This window comes from Orcinus orca, chromosome 9, assembly GCF_937001465.1.
Source record: "Orcinus orca chromosome 9, mOrcOrc1.1, whole genome shotgun sequence".
NCBI lineage: Eukaryota > Metazoa > Chordata > Mammalia > Artiodactyla > Delphinidae > Orcinus > Orcinus orca.
In genome coordinates, this window is record NC_064567.1 from 27,095,931 (window position 1) to 27,111,238 (window position 15,308).

Here is a 15,308-nt window from a genome sequence, read left to right on the forward strand (position 1 = left end):
AAAATAAATAAATTAAAAAAGAAAAAGTTCTCAACGCAAGAAAAAACAATGTGTAACTATGTGAAGTGAAGTATGTTAACTAAGCTTTTTGTAGTAATCATTTCGTGATATAGACATATATCAAATCATGTTGTATACCTTAAACTAATACCATGTTATATGTCAATTATATCTCAATAAAATGGGGGGCAAAATAAATCCAAGGATCTCAGGTGCCAAAGCCGAAACTCTTACTCCACATCTATGTCCCTAAGAGAAGGAAACTCTTACTCCACACCTATGTCCCTAAGAGAAGGAAAGGTTATCTTTAGTCATTTGTAGTTAATCTCATCTCTCTCTACTTCTACAAACAGACCTGCTAATTCTTATCTGTCAGCAAGCAGCAGGATACACAAGCCTGAGAAGAAGCTGATAGATAAATCGACACCTTCAGGCTTACAAGCATTCCTTTGTCGTGTCACAGTGGCAACCCCCTAGTGGTGCCCAGGGCTGCACCTGTGTGCTCAGAATCTGCTGGATCTCCTGCCTTTCAGTTCTTCTTCCTTGTCCTGCTGTGGACCTGACGCCTGTCTTTGGAATTCCCTTTCTGCTTCTTTATTCAGGCTACAGATCACACATGCAGCCTTCCTTATAGCTGGACCCCAGTTAGAGAATATTCCTTTAGAATTGGCACTCCTGGCCTCATAAAACTCCTCATTCGGATCCCTCCTGATTAATTGTTGCTGAAAGAGCTTTCACATTTGACCTCTTTGTGGGATAGAAAAACAAAATCATAGGACAGGTGAGATGGGGGTTAGGGGAAGACCTCAGGGAATGGAAGGAGATGAGGTCACACAACTTTAGCCAATCAATACACAGTGGTTTCCAATAAATACTTATTAAATATTATTGATCTCAAATTATAAAAGTTCTAGAAAGAAAGGTCATTTACCAAGCAGAAGGGGTGTCTCTCCTTTGTCATTTTTGGTGTTTGGCCACACTCCTTTCTCTAGTAAAGTTCTTACATTTTCCACCAGACCAGCTTTGGCTGCCAAAGTCAAGGGTGTTTCTCCATCAGAGGTCTTGAACTCCCAGAGCGTCTTACAGGATGCTGAGATATGAAAGCATTGTGTAAAGTTAAAAATCTTTACTTAAAGGATATCATATAGATCAGAATGATGCAATATTATCTACAGTAGATTGAACAAAGTCAACTGATGAAAAAGGGGAGACTAAAAGGAGATATGATTAAAGTCTAGCAAATGACAGTGAGTAGAAGTAGATGAGCGTGGTCTTGCTAATCAAGTTGACATCTAGCAAACCAACATCTATGTCTCAAGGTGCCTTTTTTAAAAAATGATAAAGGGTTGTGAATTCTCATTTCTGAATAAATTGTAAAACAAATCCCCAATCCTTTGTATTATTATTTAAACTGCATCTGAAATTGCTTTTTATCAAATGAAGTCTGTGAATGTGGGAATGAGAAGTATTTGAATAAATGTATCCAGTCAAAATATGTCAGAAAAGAAATACCATGCTTAACATCATCTATTTCTGTCTGTCTGACTATCTGTCTACCTGTCTAATTATCTGTTTTTAACATTTTTTTAGCTGGCTGGCTAGCTGGCTAGCTAATTATCCAGTAGCTATCATTATCTCCTACAGCAGAATCAGGGAGCAACATTGAAAGTTGAAAAGTAGAACACTTTCAAATTGTTTTATAAGATGCTGAGATGTGAAAAATGCTATGTTAGAACATCAGAATTATTATTAATATTTAACCCTAGGTAGGCTTACCGCAATAATTATTAATGTTTGCATTATGAAAAAATTAACGTAATATAAGGATAGATATTGTAAGTACTACTTGTTGTACTAAATAATACTCTTTTGGATACCACTAACTCAAGAGACAATTCAAGATGAAAATTTAAAACTGACTTCTAAAAGCAAAAAGCTTTATTTTAAATAAATTAATTCATGCTGCAGACAAACTTTTAAGTGATAATCACCAAACATCTTCCCACCAACCTGTGCCATACTTTTAGGAGGATGCAAAGGGTGAGCCCTGAACCCCACAAAATGTACTGATCTTTGTACTCAGTTTAAAGCATGAGTACTGCCTTTTCCAAACTGCAAATCATCTTTTATTCTAATTTTTCTTTTCACTTGTTATGTTCATTGGGATTACTCCATAACATCTACATTATGGCTTCAGTCTGGTCAAGGGGATTTTATGTTCTCTTACCATCCAGGACAACCTCAAGTATTTGTCGAATGGGTTGAACAACAGCTTCATGCAATGGAAACCATCCTTTTTCATCAGCCTCCTCCAATGCATATTTATATTTCACATACTCCTGGAGCTCAAGAATGTGACCTAAAATAAACACATGGGCTGATAACAAATCTCTTGGCCAAGTAGAATCTACTGTAGGTGATACACCCACTTACCTTGCTTTATGGCTTCCACCAGCTTTCTCTTTTGATCACTTAGTGGTACAAATCTACAGAGAAAGAAAAACAAGCCATATTTGTATTCATGGTATACTTCAAGGAACCAAAACATTTATTTAGTTTTTGCACATACTTTTAATAATCAAGATCTAAAAGAAATGCACACAACTGATTTTATCTACTTTAAAAACATAAATGTCTAAAAGTCAGATACAGAGTGTATTTATGATACATTGGACCTAAGAACACTAGTGACGATGGAGAAACAGAAGATTACAATATCGTCTCTGAAATTAGTTGTAGGCAATGAAAAAAGGGGTAAACAACTGGAGTCAGAGTCAGAAGAGCTGGGTTCAGGTTTTGTGGTTTTGTGATCCTGGGGAGGCCAGTAACCTCTCTGGATGGTGGTTCCTACATTGGTAGAATGAGGGGATTAAATAGGAACATCTCTAAGGCTTCTCCCAACTTTAAAAACACTATGCTCAATAAAGGTTTGTTGCTTTGAACTTAATAATTGCTAATGAATGATTGCTTACGTGGGAGTGTATGCTCTACGCTGCATGTTAGAGTCTTTAAGCAACTGATCCACAAGTGAAATATAGGCTGAGCATTTACCGAACAAACTCCCAATCACTGGCCCAGCAGGTCATTGTCAGCCCTCAAGGAAGTTCTCTGGTGTGTGTGTTTATTCAGAGGCAACAAGGTATTTCATAAGAACTTGATTTAATTCTATTAAAGCAGAAGCATCCACTGGTATTCTAGGACTGTGAATGCCTTCCTGGGAACTCTGAAGTTTTAAAATCTGTTGCAGATGAGGGAAAAATTAACGAGACCAGAAATTTAAATGTAATATGTCCATTTTTTAAAAGCTCAAAAGCAATAATTTTATAGCACTGAACCTTTTCAAAAGCACTTCAGAATTTCAGAATACAGGATTCTAAATACTATAATAGAATGTAAAGGTAAACTAAAGTTTGTTTTTGTCAGAAGTATAATGTATGCTATTCAAGACAAAAATTTACTTTGGCAGTTTTAGACTCTATAACTCTTGCCAACACAAAGCACCAATTTTATGTGAAATTTGTTAACTGCTGTCACTTGAATAGTAGATAATTAAATAGGCTCTGGTTTATATATGACTTTGTCATATATAATGAAATCGTTCAACTCTTTTCCCACTCGTTAAACTTACAGGCTAGGTGAGTTAGCATTATTCTTCGTATTTTAAAGGTGCAACATTTCTTATAAAGGGTGCCTGAGTCAGTAGCAGAACAGATTCTGTATACTTAGCTATACGTTAGTCGTATAAACAGTGCTTGCAAATTGGTTCGCGTTATTTATTGTCCTGTTTGATTCCGTAGGAATTTAGGAAATAGGCAATCATATACAACCAAATTCAACTGGGAATTTCCCATCTAGGTAATCTCCATATTCCACAGGAGATGGGGATGTGTAGAAGATCAAATAGCTAAACCTGTGCACAGGGGCTCCTGTACGGTATTTAATTCCTCGCCAGAAAAGAAAGGGAAGCATTTTCCTGGAGGAGGGCTCCGGAAATGTCGTTCATTTCATTTTACAACAAAATGAAGGCCATGAAAAAGTCTGGGTGAGGATAGTCAATTTGAATGTTACCTTTCAGGATATAACACAGTCTTGCTGGCTTCAATGGATTCTTGAATACTGAGCTGAACATCATAACTTGTAAGATGATCTTCATCGGGGTCATCATTAGCATCCATGACGGAATATAATTTTGAAAGAGGCAAATTCTTATTATCAGCAAATGCCACAGAACCGCATATAGAGTTTACCTGAAAGACGCAAAATGAAAATGCATTCACTTTTCCTCATTTAACAAACACAATGCAGTGAATACTTTAATCCATATTGTATATATAACACCCATTCTAACTTTTGAAACCTTAATTACCTGCCCTTTGGGTGTCTACATTTTCTAATTTTTGACTTTCTTTTGAGTAATGACTATAGTTGGGCTTACAAGAATTACTTTTTCCACACTTCTGACTTATCCTAATTTGGCCCATGTTTTTTCTCAAGACACTGTTCTACACAGCACATTAGAAGTTCAAAACTCTGAGAAGACAGACAGGGTTAGGAATAAAGAACAGTGAGCCTTTCACATTCTTTACTTTTTCTTTATTCTCTGTCTGTTGTGTGTGGTTTTTTTGTTTGCTTTTTTTGTGGTACGCGGGCCTCTCACCGCTGTGGCCTCTCCCGTTGCGGAGCACAGGCTCCAGACGCACAGGCTCAGCGGCCATGGCTCACGGGCCCAGCCGCTCTGCGGCATGTGGGATCCTCCCGGCCTGGGGCACGAACCCGTGTCCCCTGCATCGGCAGGTGGACTCCCAACCACTGCGCCACCAGGGAAGCCATGTGTGTGTGGGGTTTTTTTTTTTTTTGCTGATTTAGTCCTTTCTTCACACCCATGGTTTGAGTTGGCTGCCTTGAATTGCAGTTATTTCTGTATTTGGGTTCAACTCCTTCTACCAAAATCTACGTTCTTTAAGGTGAAGGGCTCTACCTCACTTATCTCTGCATCGCCTGCAACTCTAAAAGGTGCCTGGCATGGGGAAGCTTCCCAATGAACATATGTTGAATTACAGTTGGAGAGAACAGGATGTCACAAATGTAGTAACTTAGCCCTGCCGTCAGGAAATTTGATAGAGCAAGTGGAGAAGACAGGAAGGAAACTTCAAATAGAAGGAACTGAGAACTTTTAAGCACTGTTCTTCTTGAGAAAAGACTGTCTAGTCTCACAATGAAGTGAACAGCTTTCAGAAGTCCAGAACTTTAAAATAAAACAAGAGAGCGCTTCCCTGGTGGCGCAGTGGTTGAGAGTCCGCCTGCCGATGCAGGGGACATGGGTTCGTGCCCCGGTCTGGGAAGATCCCACATGCCGCGGAGCGGCTGGGCTCGTGAGCCATGGCCGCTGAGCCTGCGCGTCCGGAGCCTGTGCTCCGCGACGGGAGAGGCCACAACAGTAAGAGGCCCGCGTACCGCAAAAAATAATAATAATAAAAATAAAATAAAACAGGAGAGCGTTAACCTGCCAAAAACAGCCTTAGGCACTTGGAGGACTTCTTTACTGACCAGTTTAGATGGGTTTGATAGACCACATGGCTCTCTGGGTGCTCCAGGATATCCACCTTTATGGACTTGTGCTACATGCATTCCTGGCCATGGAAAGATCCTTTCTCACACCTTGACAGAAGGGCATCCTTAATGCAGTTAGGGAGGCTGGAACTGCTAATATAAGGACGGGTGTGGTAAGGACCAGCTTTATTAAGTGAGGCTTAATTGTGGGAACTGTTAAACAATAAGCAGGGTTAAAATGGACTCCTGCTTTTGAAGAAAAGAGTCGAAAACAGAGAGGCTTCTGGACTGACTTACGTCATTTATTGATGGCTAGTTCAGTTCTCCCTAATCCACTTGTTTCAACCAAACCAGAGCCACCATGAACGGTTGTGCAGGATGTGCGCTACCCAAGTGTTCCTGGTTGACGAAATCCAGCCAAATCTCCCCTACTCGAGTTGTGCACGCTGAGAGGGTGCTTCCCTGAGGAAGCAGCATCTTTTCTTCATCTGCACCAAAGTGCTTATAGCTTGTGGGATTCCTGAACTCAGCTGAAAATTTTTTAACACCAGAAAGTTAAACAAAAAGAGGCCGGATTATTTAGTGTTTTGGATAATAAATGAGGAGAGATAGACATGACACCTTTTACCATCCAGTCTTCCAATCTTTTCCCAAAGTGGAAGGGCCTCAGGATTTGGTTACTCTCCTTCAGAAAGAAAGCCATGGTATCTCAGCAATCTCAAAGGTCTGACACGTACCCGAGGGACCTTATTCACCAAACAGACTCAAGTGGTATTTAAAAAAATCTATTGTTTCTCTGTTCATTGTCTACCTTCTCCGAGAATGTGACCCAATAAGAGCAGAGAATTAGTCTGCTTTCAGAGCCAAGAGAAGTACCATCTTAAGGTATGTGGACTATAAATGGGTGTTGAATGAGCTAATAAGTGAACCTAACATAATCTAAGTTCTGCTTTATTCTTAGAGTTGACCATTTTCCTCAAGTATGGAATCTTCTAACTAAATGAATCTGATTGCCCACCCTCTGTCTGGCTTCATTTTTCTCCCATCTGTGCTTTTACATCTGATTCCCCTTCATTCACAAGGCCCTCCCAGCTGTTCCAACTCATGGTCCCCATGGCCTCAAGCCCGGCTCCAGCCATTCCTCCTTTGGAAGGAAGCCCTTGCTGAAATTCTTCAGCTCCTCTCTGGACCTCTTCATCCATGAATATCTCCTCTTATATAGTATTTTTCCAACATCTGGAGTTACACTCATTTTGTATTAGCTTTGCAAGTTCTTCACATTTTCATGTTTTGTATTCTCACTTGGACTATTAGGTTTCTGAGGGAAAAAAAACACAACACCTTACTTTCTTTGTCCTTTATGTCTCTTCTCTCTAATTCCACCTCCTAATCAACTATAGGAAAGTGCCATTCTCAGTGGCCACTGGGAAAAAGTTGTTGACTCATTACTGGCAGACAAGTCCTGAGTCCCTTCTGGCAGCATGATTAGACGATGAAGTTAGCAGTGTGGCATCACCCGTCGCCTGTCTCACTAATGTCACTGTGGAGATGAGGAGATTGCATGGCTCTGGGATTAGTAATGGGATCCAGAGACTTTCGCCTATTTAAATCACCAGCTTAACTCTAAACCTGTTTGAAATTTGGGCTTCCAGTACGTGAGACACCACAGACTCCTTAGAGAACTGAGTTGCTCTGTGGAAAGTTTTTTTTTTTTTTTAATGTCCTTTTAACTACCATCCAGAAGGATGTTATCTAAGACTCTTAACTATTTTGTATCCCTAACAACAGCAGGATCTAAATGGTGAGGAAAGTCTTGCTACTACATGGAACATCTCCCATCTAAAATAAACTGTCTCCAACATTTTCCTGAAAGCTTGGGATGAACTGAAGACCTGTGCGCAGGTACTCTAAGGTGTCAGACAGACAATCAAGGGAGCATCATTGGAACAGAACCAGAGACATCAAGATGCAATGAGAAGAGCAAAAGGAGATATATCTGTCTACTGCCAGCCTTTATTTAAAATTATTTAAATAAAGCACCAACCAGGAGTCTGAGGAAAGGCCAAATAATATTTTGACATCTTTTAAGACCTATTCACAAAAACCCCACTTCTCAGTCTAGATAATTAATTGATCTTTTCTAGATAATCATTTGTCAGTCTTTTTCTGGATAAGCCCATTAGTGAGATTTATTTATTCTCCATAAGTAGCTGATTTACAAAATAATTGGGACTATCATTGGAAAGTTAGCCTTTCAGTTCAGGCACTGGTTAACCTTGTTTAGAGTCAGGAACACGTTTGATGAAAGCAATGGATTCTCTCTCTGGAGGGATGCATGCCCACTCAAAATTCTGCATAAAATTTTAGGGAATTCATGGATCCTCTGAAGCCCTTTCATGTACCCCAGGAAAAGAACCACTAAATAAAGGATTTCCAAATGCTAAATGTATTATTCAAATATCAAGAATTTTTAGCTTACTGTCAGATGGGCTGAGTAAAATCCTAGAGTAAGATGGTGGGGAAAGGATTTGGTTATCCTGTAAGTTTTAGAATAACTTTGGTAATAATAAAAATGGTGATTATGATAATAGCCGTAAGTTATTGAGTGCTTGCTTTGTTTCAAGCACCACGCAAAGCACTTTGCGTACACTGCCTTGCTTTAAATCCTCCAATTCTACTTTGTAGGTATTAGAGATTTATTGTACATAAGTGGAAACTTAGGCTTCAAGAGGTTGAGAGACCCACCCAATGTCACAGAACTGCTAAGTAGGGTCTGGATAGAGTACGGTAACTTCATTTTTAATGTCTTTCCAAAGCTGCAGGAAAACAACCCACAGTCTGTTGTACTTAAAAGAAAACATTCTGATCTTGCTCTTAACAGTCAGCTCTTGATGACAATAACTTCCAAAAATAAAAAATGGCTTCCAGGGACACATCAATCTTTATCGTCAGCTCTGTGCAATGGAGATTTGTGTTGCTTACGGTGGTCTGAGGTATCGTAAACTTGCTTTTATTCTATACTTTTTGTCCTGGAATCTAAACATTACTGCCTAAAAAATTGGATCAACATTCCAGTTTGTGCCTGACTGAAGTGGCCAAGGGGTTGGGACGATGTTGCAGGTATGATGCAGGGGTGAACATGGGTATATGATGCCTCTCGGCGCTGAATTCTCTAAACTCCCCTCAATCCACAATCCGGCTGCCACAATACTGTTGATGAGTTTGTGAGGCCCCTCAGACCTTCCCTTGAAACCTGTGAGCTCCTAAAGCGTGGGACCAAGGTCCTTCTTCCCCCTGGACCGGGCCCAGCATAACTTTGTTCCCCGTGAATTGCTTGGTTGGCTTGCTTCCAATTACATCCAAGTCTGCTTACATCACTCACTCACATGCTCTGTCTTAGGCATAAAAAATTGAAACCGTCTCTGTGGGTTCTAAACAGGGCTGGTCTTAAGAGTTCCCGGAGTGGACAGATGCTTCCATGTTGCAAGGAAGGACTTTATGTTCATAAATATCACCCTACCTCAGCACCTGTCACATCGGTGTAATTCTGTTACATCAGTGAGAGAGTCTGTCCCTTGGGGCTTATTGTTCCATCTTCCAGTGTCCCTTTTAAAATGCCAGTAACACCATACTGGCCCCCCATGGAGGACCAGGATCTCTTGGAATATTTGCTGAGGGTGACATGGGGTGGGGAAGACGGTAAAGGGTCTAAGACTGAATCTAGTGGAAGGTGACAGGAGGGGATAAGAAAAGGGCAATACAGTAAAATTTGGTGTTCTTTATACAGGGCCAGCCCCAAAATAAACACTCTGAGGTTCTGAAAGAGGTGCAGGTTCTGCTGTGTGGAACTGGGGACGCTGATATTCTGAGGAAATTTTCTTTTACGTTGAAAGTGCAATGGTTCTGGAGCAAGGAACTTATCTATTAGAGGTCCCAGAGGGAATCATAAGGATTTGTCCCATGAGAGGAGTAGCTTTAGTTAAAAGGCATTTTTACATTTTGGTTTTATTAGAAAAAGACAGTTTTCATACACAAAACAATATTCATTCTCATTTTTCTTCATTTTGACCTTCATCTATGTAATACTGAAGACATATGGAAATCAAAATAAATAAAATGTTATTACAGCTTTGTTTTTTATTTGGTGGCTCCACACTTTTGCTTTTTCAGAATCCTGTAGCACAAAGTGACAAATCAGATAAATGGCTTTATTAGGCTGATTACAGCAACAGAGTCAACTAGTCCCCAAGATATTTCAGAGGGACGTGAAACTGTCAGAATTGGGTTCCAACGCACAGACAAAGGTAACTTCTATTTGCAAGTAATAAGTTACAGCAATTCCCTCTTCGTGGTATTTGCCTTTTCTATTAGAGAGAAATCCTATGAATGACAAGGAGAACTAGACCAGTTGAAATAGCATCTTCCTTAACGGCACAACTAGTTCTGATAAACCACACACACACACACACACACACACACACACACACACACAGTGTTAGTCCAGAAAATGAATGCTACTTTTATGTTGCCTCAAAAAGTTACAACTCAACATTTTAGAAAGGATATAAAAAGGCGAAGTGGACATATTGTTCTCTAGACACTAAGTATGATATCTGGTATGTAATAAGAATTCACTAAGTATTTGCTGAATAAATAAATAATTGAACGATCAAATATATTCTACTCTTAAAATTAGCAAAAGAATAGATTAACCTTGTATTTTTCCTCCACGTCATAGGTATGTTTTTGCCAAGTTCACATCCAATTTTGGGGCTGCACTAACTGAGGCTTAATTTCTAAGTAAAAACATTAGTGATAAAACCTGTCATACTAGTTTTGCTTATCTCTAGTTTCATATTACAAAATTAGACATTTTTACTCCCTCCTATTGATTTCCAAGGCAATTTCAACTGTGACAGAGTTGGCTGAAGATGTATGCTAGTTTTTGAAAATGACACTCACATAGAATAGGAAGGAGCTTTAGGTTCACAATTATGTGGATTTCTAGAGGAATATAAACAAGAGAATGGAAAAGAATAGAGCAGACATGGCCCGTGAAAAGGCAAATTATTCGCAGACATGCCCTTATCACAAGCTAGTATGATGACATGATTCTTTTAAAGACTTATCCTTTTGTCTGTAATTCTAAATGTAGGAATCTATCATATAGGAATTCAGAGATGTGGAAAAAGATTTGTATGTGAAAATGTTCACCTCTGCCATATGTAAACTGCCAAAACATTAGAAACACTATCAAATGTCCAACAAGAGGGAATTTGTAGAAGATATTATTGTGCACCCAAGCTATGGAAAACTATATAGTTATTAAAATTCATATCCTTGAAGAATAATGCCATAGATAAGTGTCATATACGAGAATGAGGTTCATTTAATCAGATATGACCAGACACTTTGAGGGAACTAAGGTTGATTTTATAGAGCCAAAGTTTACAAAGTCTTCCAGAAAACTGGCCTGGTATCTGGTTCACAGACTGAGCCTTACAGGTGGTGAGATAGGTCACTTCCTGGCAGACCAGACCTTGGTGACATTGAGAAGAGAGGAAAGTACCCACATTTATAGTAAAGCAGGTGAACCCTGGTGGAGAGAGTGTCTTGGCTTGGGGAGGAGCAGAAATATGAAAGACTGATCTGTTTACCTGATCCAAGCAAAGGCTTCCTTACCTAAGCTATTGTGTCTGTCTGCATGAGACCAAACTTATTTTCCACTAATTAGTGAGTGGCAGCTCCTGAGGAAGATGAAGCCCGTTATAGATTATAAAATAGCTGCCTTTTATTTACACAGTTGAATTGTAGGGTGAGTAAAAAAGTTCTGACTACATTAATTAGCTACAATAACAATAAAAATTAAATATCTCTAGACCTTAATAAAAAGTATTGTTCATATACATATGTTTATGTGTATTTGTACATATATACAAATACAAATACATATATAGATATACATATATTCTCCCTCTAAAAATATTTGTTCCTGAAATATTTGTTTCATCTGAACAGGGCAGAAGTTCCTGTTCGGCGCTTGTCAAATCTTTTTCCATTAAAAACTCAATAATGAGTCATTGCATTTCTTCATACATTATTCTGAAATTATATACAGGCCAGTGATTTTTTTTCTGCTGGAGACAGTAGTTGAATTTGCCCTCCCAGCTTAGCTGCCTTATTAGCTGTGTCTGACGTGTTGCAAGTAGTCAACAAACATTACCTGTTATTTTTCTGTGACTGAACCCCTCTGGAACGGGGAAGTAGAAGTCTAGGGGTTGTCTGGTGGTTTCAGCTGTCCTCGCTCTTGAACAGGTATGCTGACACACTCCTTATTACCTTCTCCTTCCTTTTCTCTAGAATCACCCGATTTCAGAGCTGAAGAGCATTAGGTAGCCCCACTTGTAAATTCCATTTCCAAGATGCCCAACAAGTAATTATCCAGCCTCAGCTTGAACAGCAAAGTGACAGGAAGTTTACTATATCCCGCACAGCCCTTCATCTTTGGCCAACTTTAACAATTAGGAAATACATTTAAGTTGAATCCATCTCCTCGAATAAGTATTCTATAATCCTAGTTATAGTTCTCAGGACCATGTTGAGAAAATGTGCTCCTCTGCCACATGAGAGCCCTTTAAACATCTTTCACGGGCTTCCCTGGTGGCGCAGTGGTTGAGAGTCCGCCTACCGATGCAGTGGACACGGGTTCGTGCCCCGGTCCGGGAAGATCCCACATGCCGCAGAGCGGCTGGGCCCGTGAGCCATGGCCGCTGGGCCTGCGTGTCCGGAGCCTGTGCTCCGCAACGGGAGAGGCCACAACAGTGAGAGGCCCGCGTACTGCAAAAAAAAAAAAAAAAAACATCTCTCAGGAAGGCTGTCAGGTCTCCACTGAGGCTTCTCCGCCCAGACCTGGACAACTGTTCTTCCTATGATGTGGGTTCACCTTCCTCCACCATGTTGATTGCTTTCTTGTAAACACACTTGTTTATCCATCTCTTTCTTTTTTTTTTTTTTTTTTTTTTTTTGTGGTATGCGGGCCTCTCACTGTCGTGGCCTCTCCCGTTGCAGAGCACAGGCTCCGGACGCGCAGGCTCAGCGGCCATGGCTCACGGGCCCAGCCGCTCCGCGGCATGCGGGATCCTCCCGGATCGGGGCACGAACCCGTGTCCCCTGCATCGGCAGGCGGACTCCCAACCACTGCGCCACCAGGGAAGCCCCTATCCATCTCTTTCTAAAAGTGGCTCTGGACCATGGGCTCTGATGGCAGTACGACAGCTGTAGTCAGACCAACACAACAGTAAGCAGGTGTGACCACCTCCCTTTTGCTAGAAACTGAAGATCTGTTAATTTAGCCCAAGTTCAGACAAATTTGGGGCTATTATATTTACAGACTTGATTTGGACCTCTGTTCCCCTAAATTCTACAAGTCATATTTCCCCCCCACATTATTGCTGTACAATTCTGTGTAGGACTCTTTATTTAATCCTATTGTGTTTCTTTCTTTCTTTTAGATTTGAATTTTATTTCAGTCTGCTAAGAGATAATGCATTTTCTATCCCTCCAAATATTGTTCTATTTGCATGTCTTCTATATGTCTACCTGCTCCATTAATAATGCAAATGTTGAAGAGAAATTGGCGCAGGAAAGAGGCCTTCAGGTTGACATTGATCTATTATTTAGCAACCTTCGAGAAAAGCTGTTTATCCAGTTACAAATCCTCCCAAAGACACCACGATCTACTATTAATGTCTCCTTTATGATAACAAGACCGTCATCAAGAGATACTGTCAAATATCTTGTTGAAATACAGATGCATAGTATCTACTACATTCCTCTTCTCTACTAAGTCAAAAAGACAAAGGAGGAGAGTTGACTCACCAGTTCTCAGTAATTATTATTATTTTTCCTGAGGATTTTCAGACCATCCTATTCGTTCATTCAAAAATATGTATTCAGTGTCTGCTATATTCCAGGCACATTGCGAGACACAAGGCAATAGGATCCATGCACCAAAGAGTTTACTGTCTTTAAATAATGCATTCTAGACTTTTCCCAAGAAACAACACCAATAACTCCCCTCCCTTCAAAGGTTTAGCAGAGAGTCAAGCACACAGCAGGTCCTCAATAAATATTTGTCTTATTGAATTTAATACTTATTATAAGCAATATCTATTAAGTGCCTACCTGTGACATGCATTAAGCTAAGTATGTTAAATATTTTATGTCATGCAATTTCTATGACACACTTCCCCCCCATTTTACAGATGAGGAAACTGAGGAACACAATGGTTAGGTTATTTGTCCAAGCCTGTACATCTAGTGAGTGGAAGAGATGTAGATACAAACCCAGTCATTTGACATTAGAGGTCACACAGCTTGACCCCTGTACTGTAACTCATGACTCAGCTACTCTGATGGAATTAATACAAAAGTGTCTCATTTTATAATCCAAATATTCATAAGCCTCAGAAAAAATTTTTTAAAAGAGTTTAAGCAAATAACTAGCAAACCTATCAAACAACTCTAGTGGAAATATAAATATTTTAGGTAGATTTTCATTTCAAAACAAGGTATTCCCATAAAAATAACAAAGTATAGAATTATGATATTTTATGACAATAATATAACATTCTCAGCACAAAGCAGTGTTAGGATTTCCTCGTCCACATTACTGCTATTTCATAGAAATCATTTCATTTTAGACGTAGAATGTTCCTTAGAAGTTATCTATTCATGTAAGAGCCAGATGGGTGATGGTCTCAAATAAATTCTAAGGACTTTCCAACCTCAAGACTATGATTTAATTTCCAGAAGCTAATTTCCAATTCTACTGAGATCGTTTTTTTTCCATCTGACTTCAAAGAATTTAAAGGAATTCTTTCAATCTGAATAATAAGCATCCATCTTCTGTTATAAGTGATTTAAAAACACCTTGATAAAAATTTAATTATTCACAAAAATCATTTAATTTTTTTCTCAGAAACCAGGGCTAGCTAAGACATTCCACAGTGTCTATGCTGACATTTTCTATGAGCATATTCATTCTTGATCTCTTTTTCTCATGATACTATTTTTTACTAAGCTTAATAACTATGCAATTGAGTTAATATTCTGTAAATGAATGAAACAACCCTGGCTTTATTCTGTAATTAAAAAGGCCCTAGACAGGAGATCAATGGTAAAGAAAGTAATGAGAAGCTATCACAATACGTGTTTCCATCTCTTCAAAATATTCCCAATACTAGACTACTGAAGCTACTTGGTGAGGAACAGGTAAAATATTTCATAATCTCTCACCTTTTGGAATTATCATCTTGTCATTCTTATCCAGGACCTTGCCTTCCTAAATCAGAGGAAGTGTCTTGGAGCCAATGTGTTCCTCTGTGTATCTAAAATTAAGTACCCAGTTGGTGGCTAAATTAAGATCTGACCTTGTACAACTGAAATATGAACGATTCCTGGCACATAGTAAAGTGAGATTTCTCTGGACCCTCATCACAAGAAACACATGGCCACAGAGGTATAATAAGATTATCTGGGTCCTGATTGGTTCAAAGAGCTCTCATGAAAACAAATGATCTGCCAACCCAGCTGCTATGAGGGTCCTTGCTGAAGGAACAAAGCAAAACCACTTAAGTAGAATTTAAAAATATTTTAAAATCAGTTGTTCAAGAGACAAATCTGTGAGTCTCTGCATCTGCAGATCCAAATCCACTTTTAGTCAGTTTTAACACACACTCTTTCTCATTCTTCGTCTT

The 15,308-nt window shown here is 39.4% G+C and overlaps 1 protein-coding gene across 1 annotated transcript in view; it reads right to left on the reverse strand.

Annotated features, from left to right (window-relative positions):
* Window positions 1-14,981, reverse strand: part of ASB15 (ankyrin repeat and SOCS box containing 15) — a 33,109-nt gene extending 18,128 nt beyond the window's left edge. The window contains exons 1-5 of the mRNA XM_004265494.2: window positions 14,848-14,981; window positions 4,069-4,247; window positions 2,434-2,486; window positions 2,228-2,359; window positions 932-1,090 (exon numbers count right to left, since the gene is read on the reverse strand). Coding sequence (XP_004265542.2) covers window positions 932-1,090; window positions 2,228-2,359; window positions 2,434-2,486; window positions 4,069-4,175 — 451 coding nt within the window. The 5' untranslated portion in view covers window positions 4,176-4,247; window positions 14,848-14,981. The remainder of the gene's footprint in view (window positions 1-931; window positions 1,091-2,227; window positions 2,360-2,433; window positions 2,487-4,068; window positions 4,248-14,847) is intronic.
* Window positions 14,982-15,308: the final 327 nt, after the last annotated feature.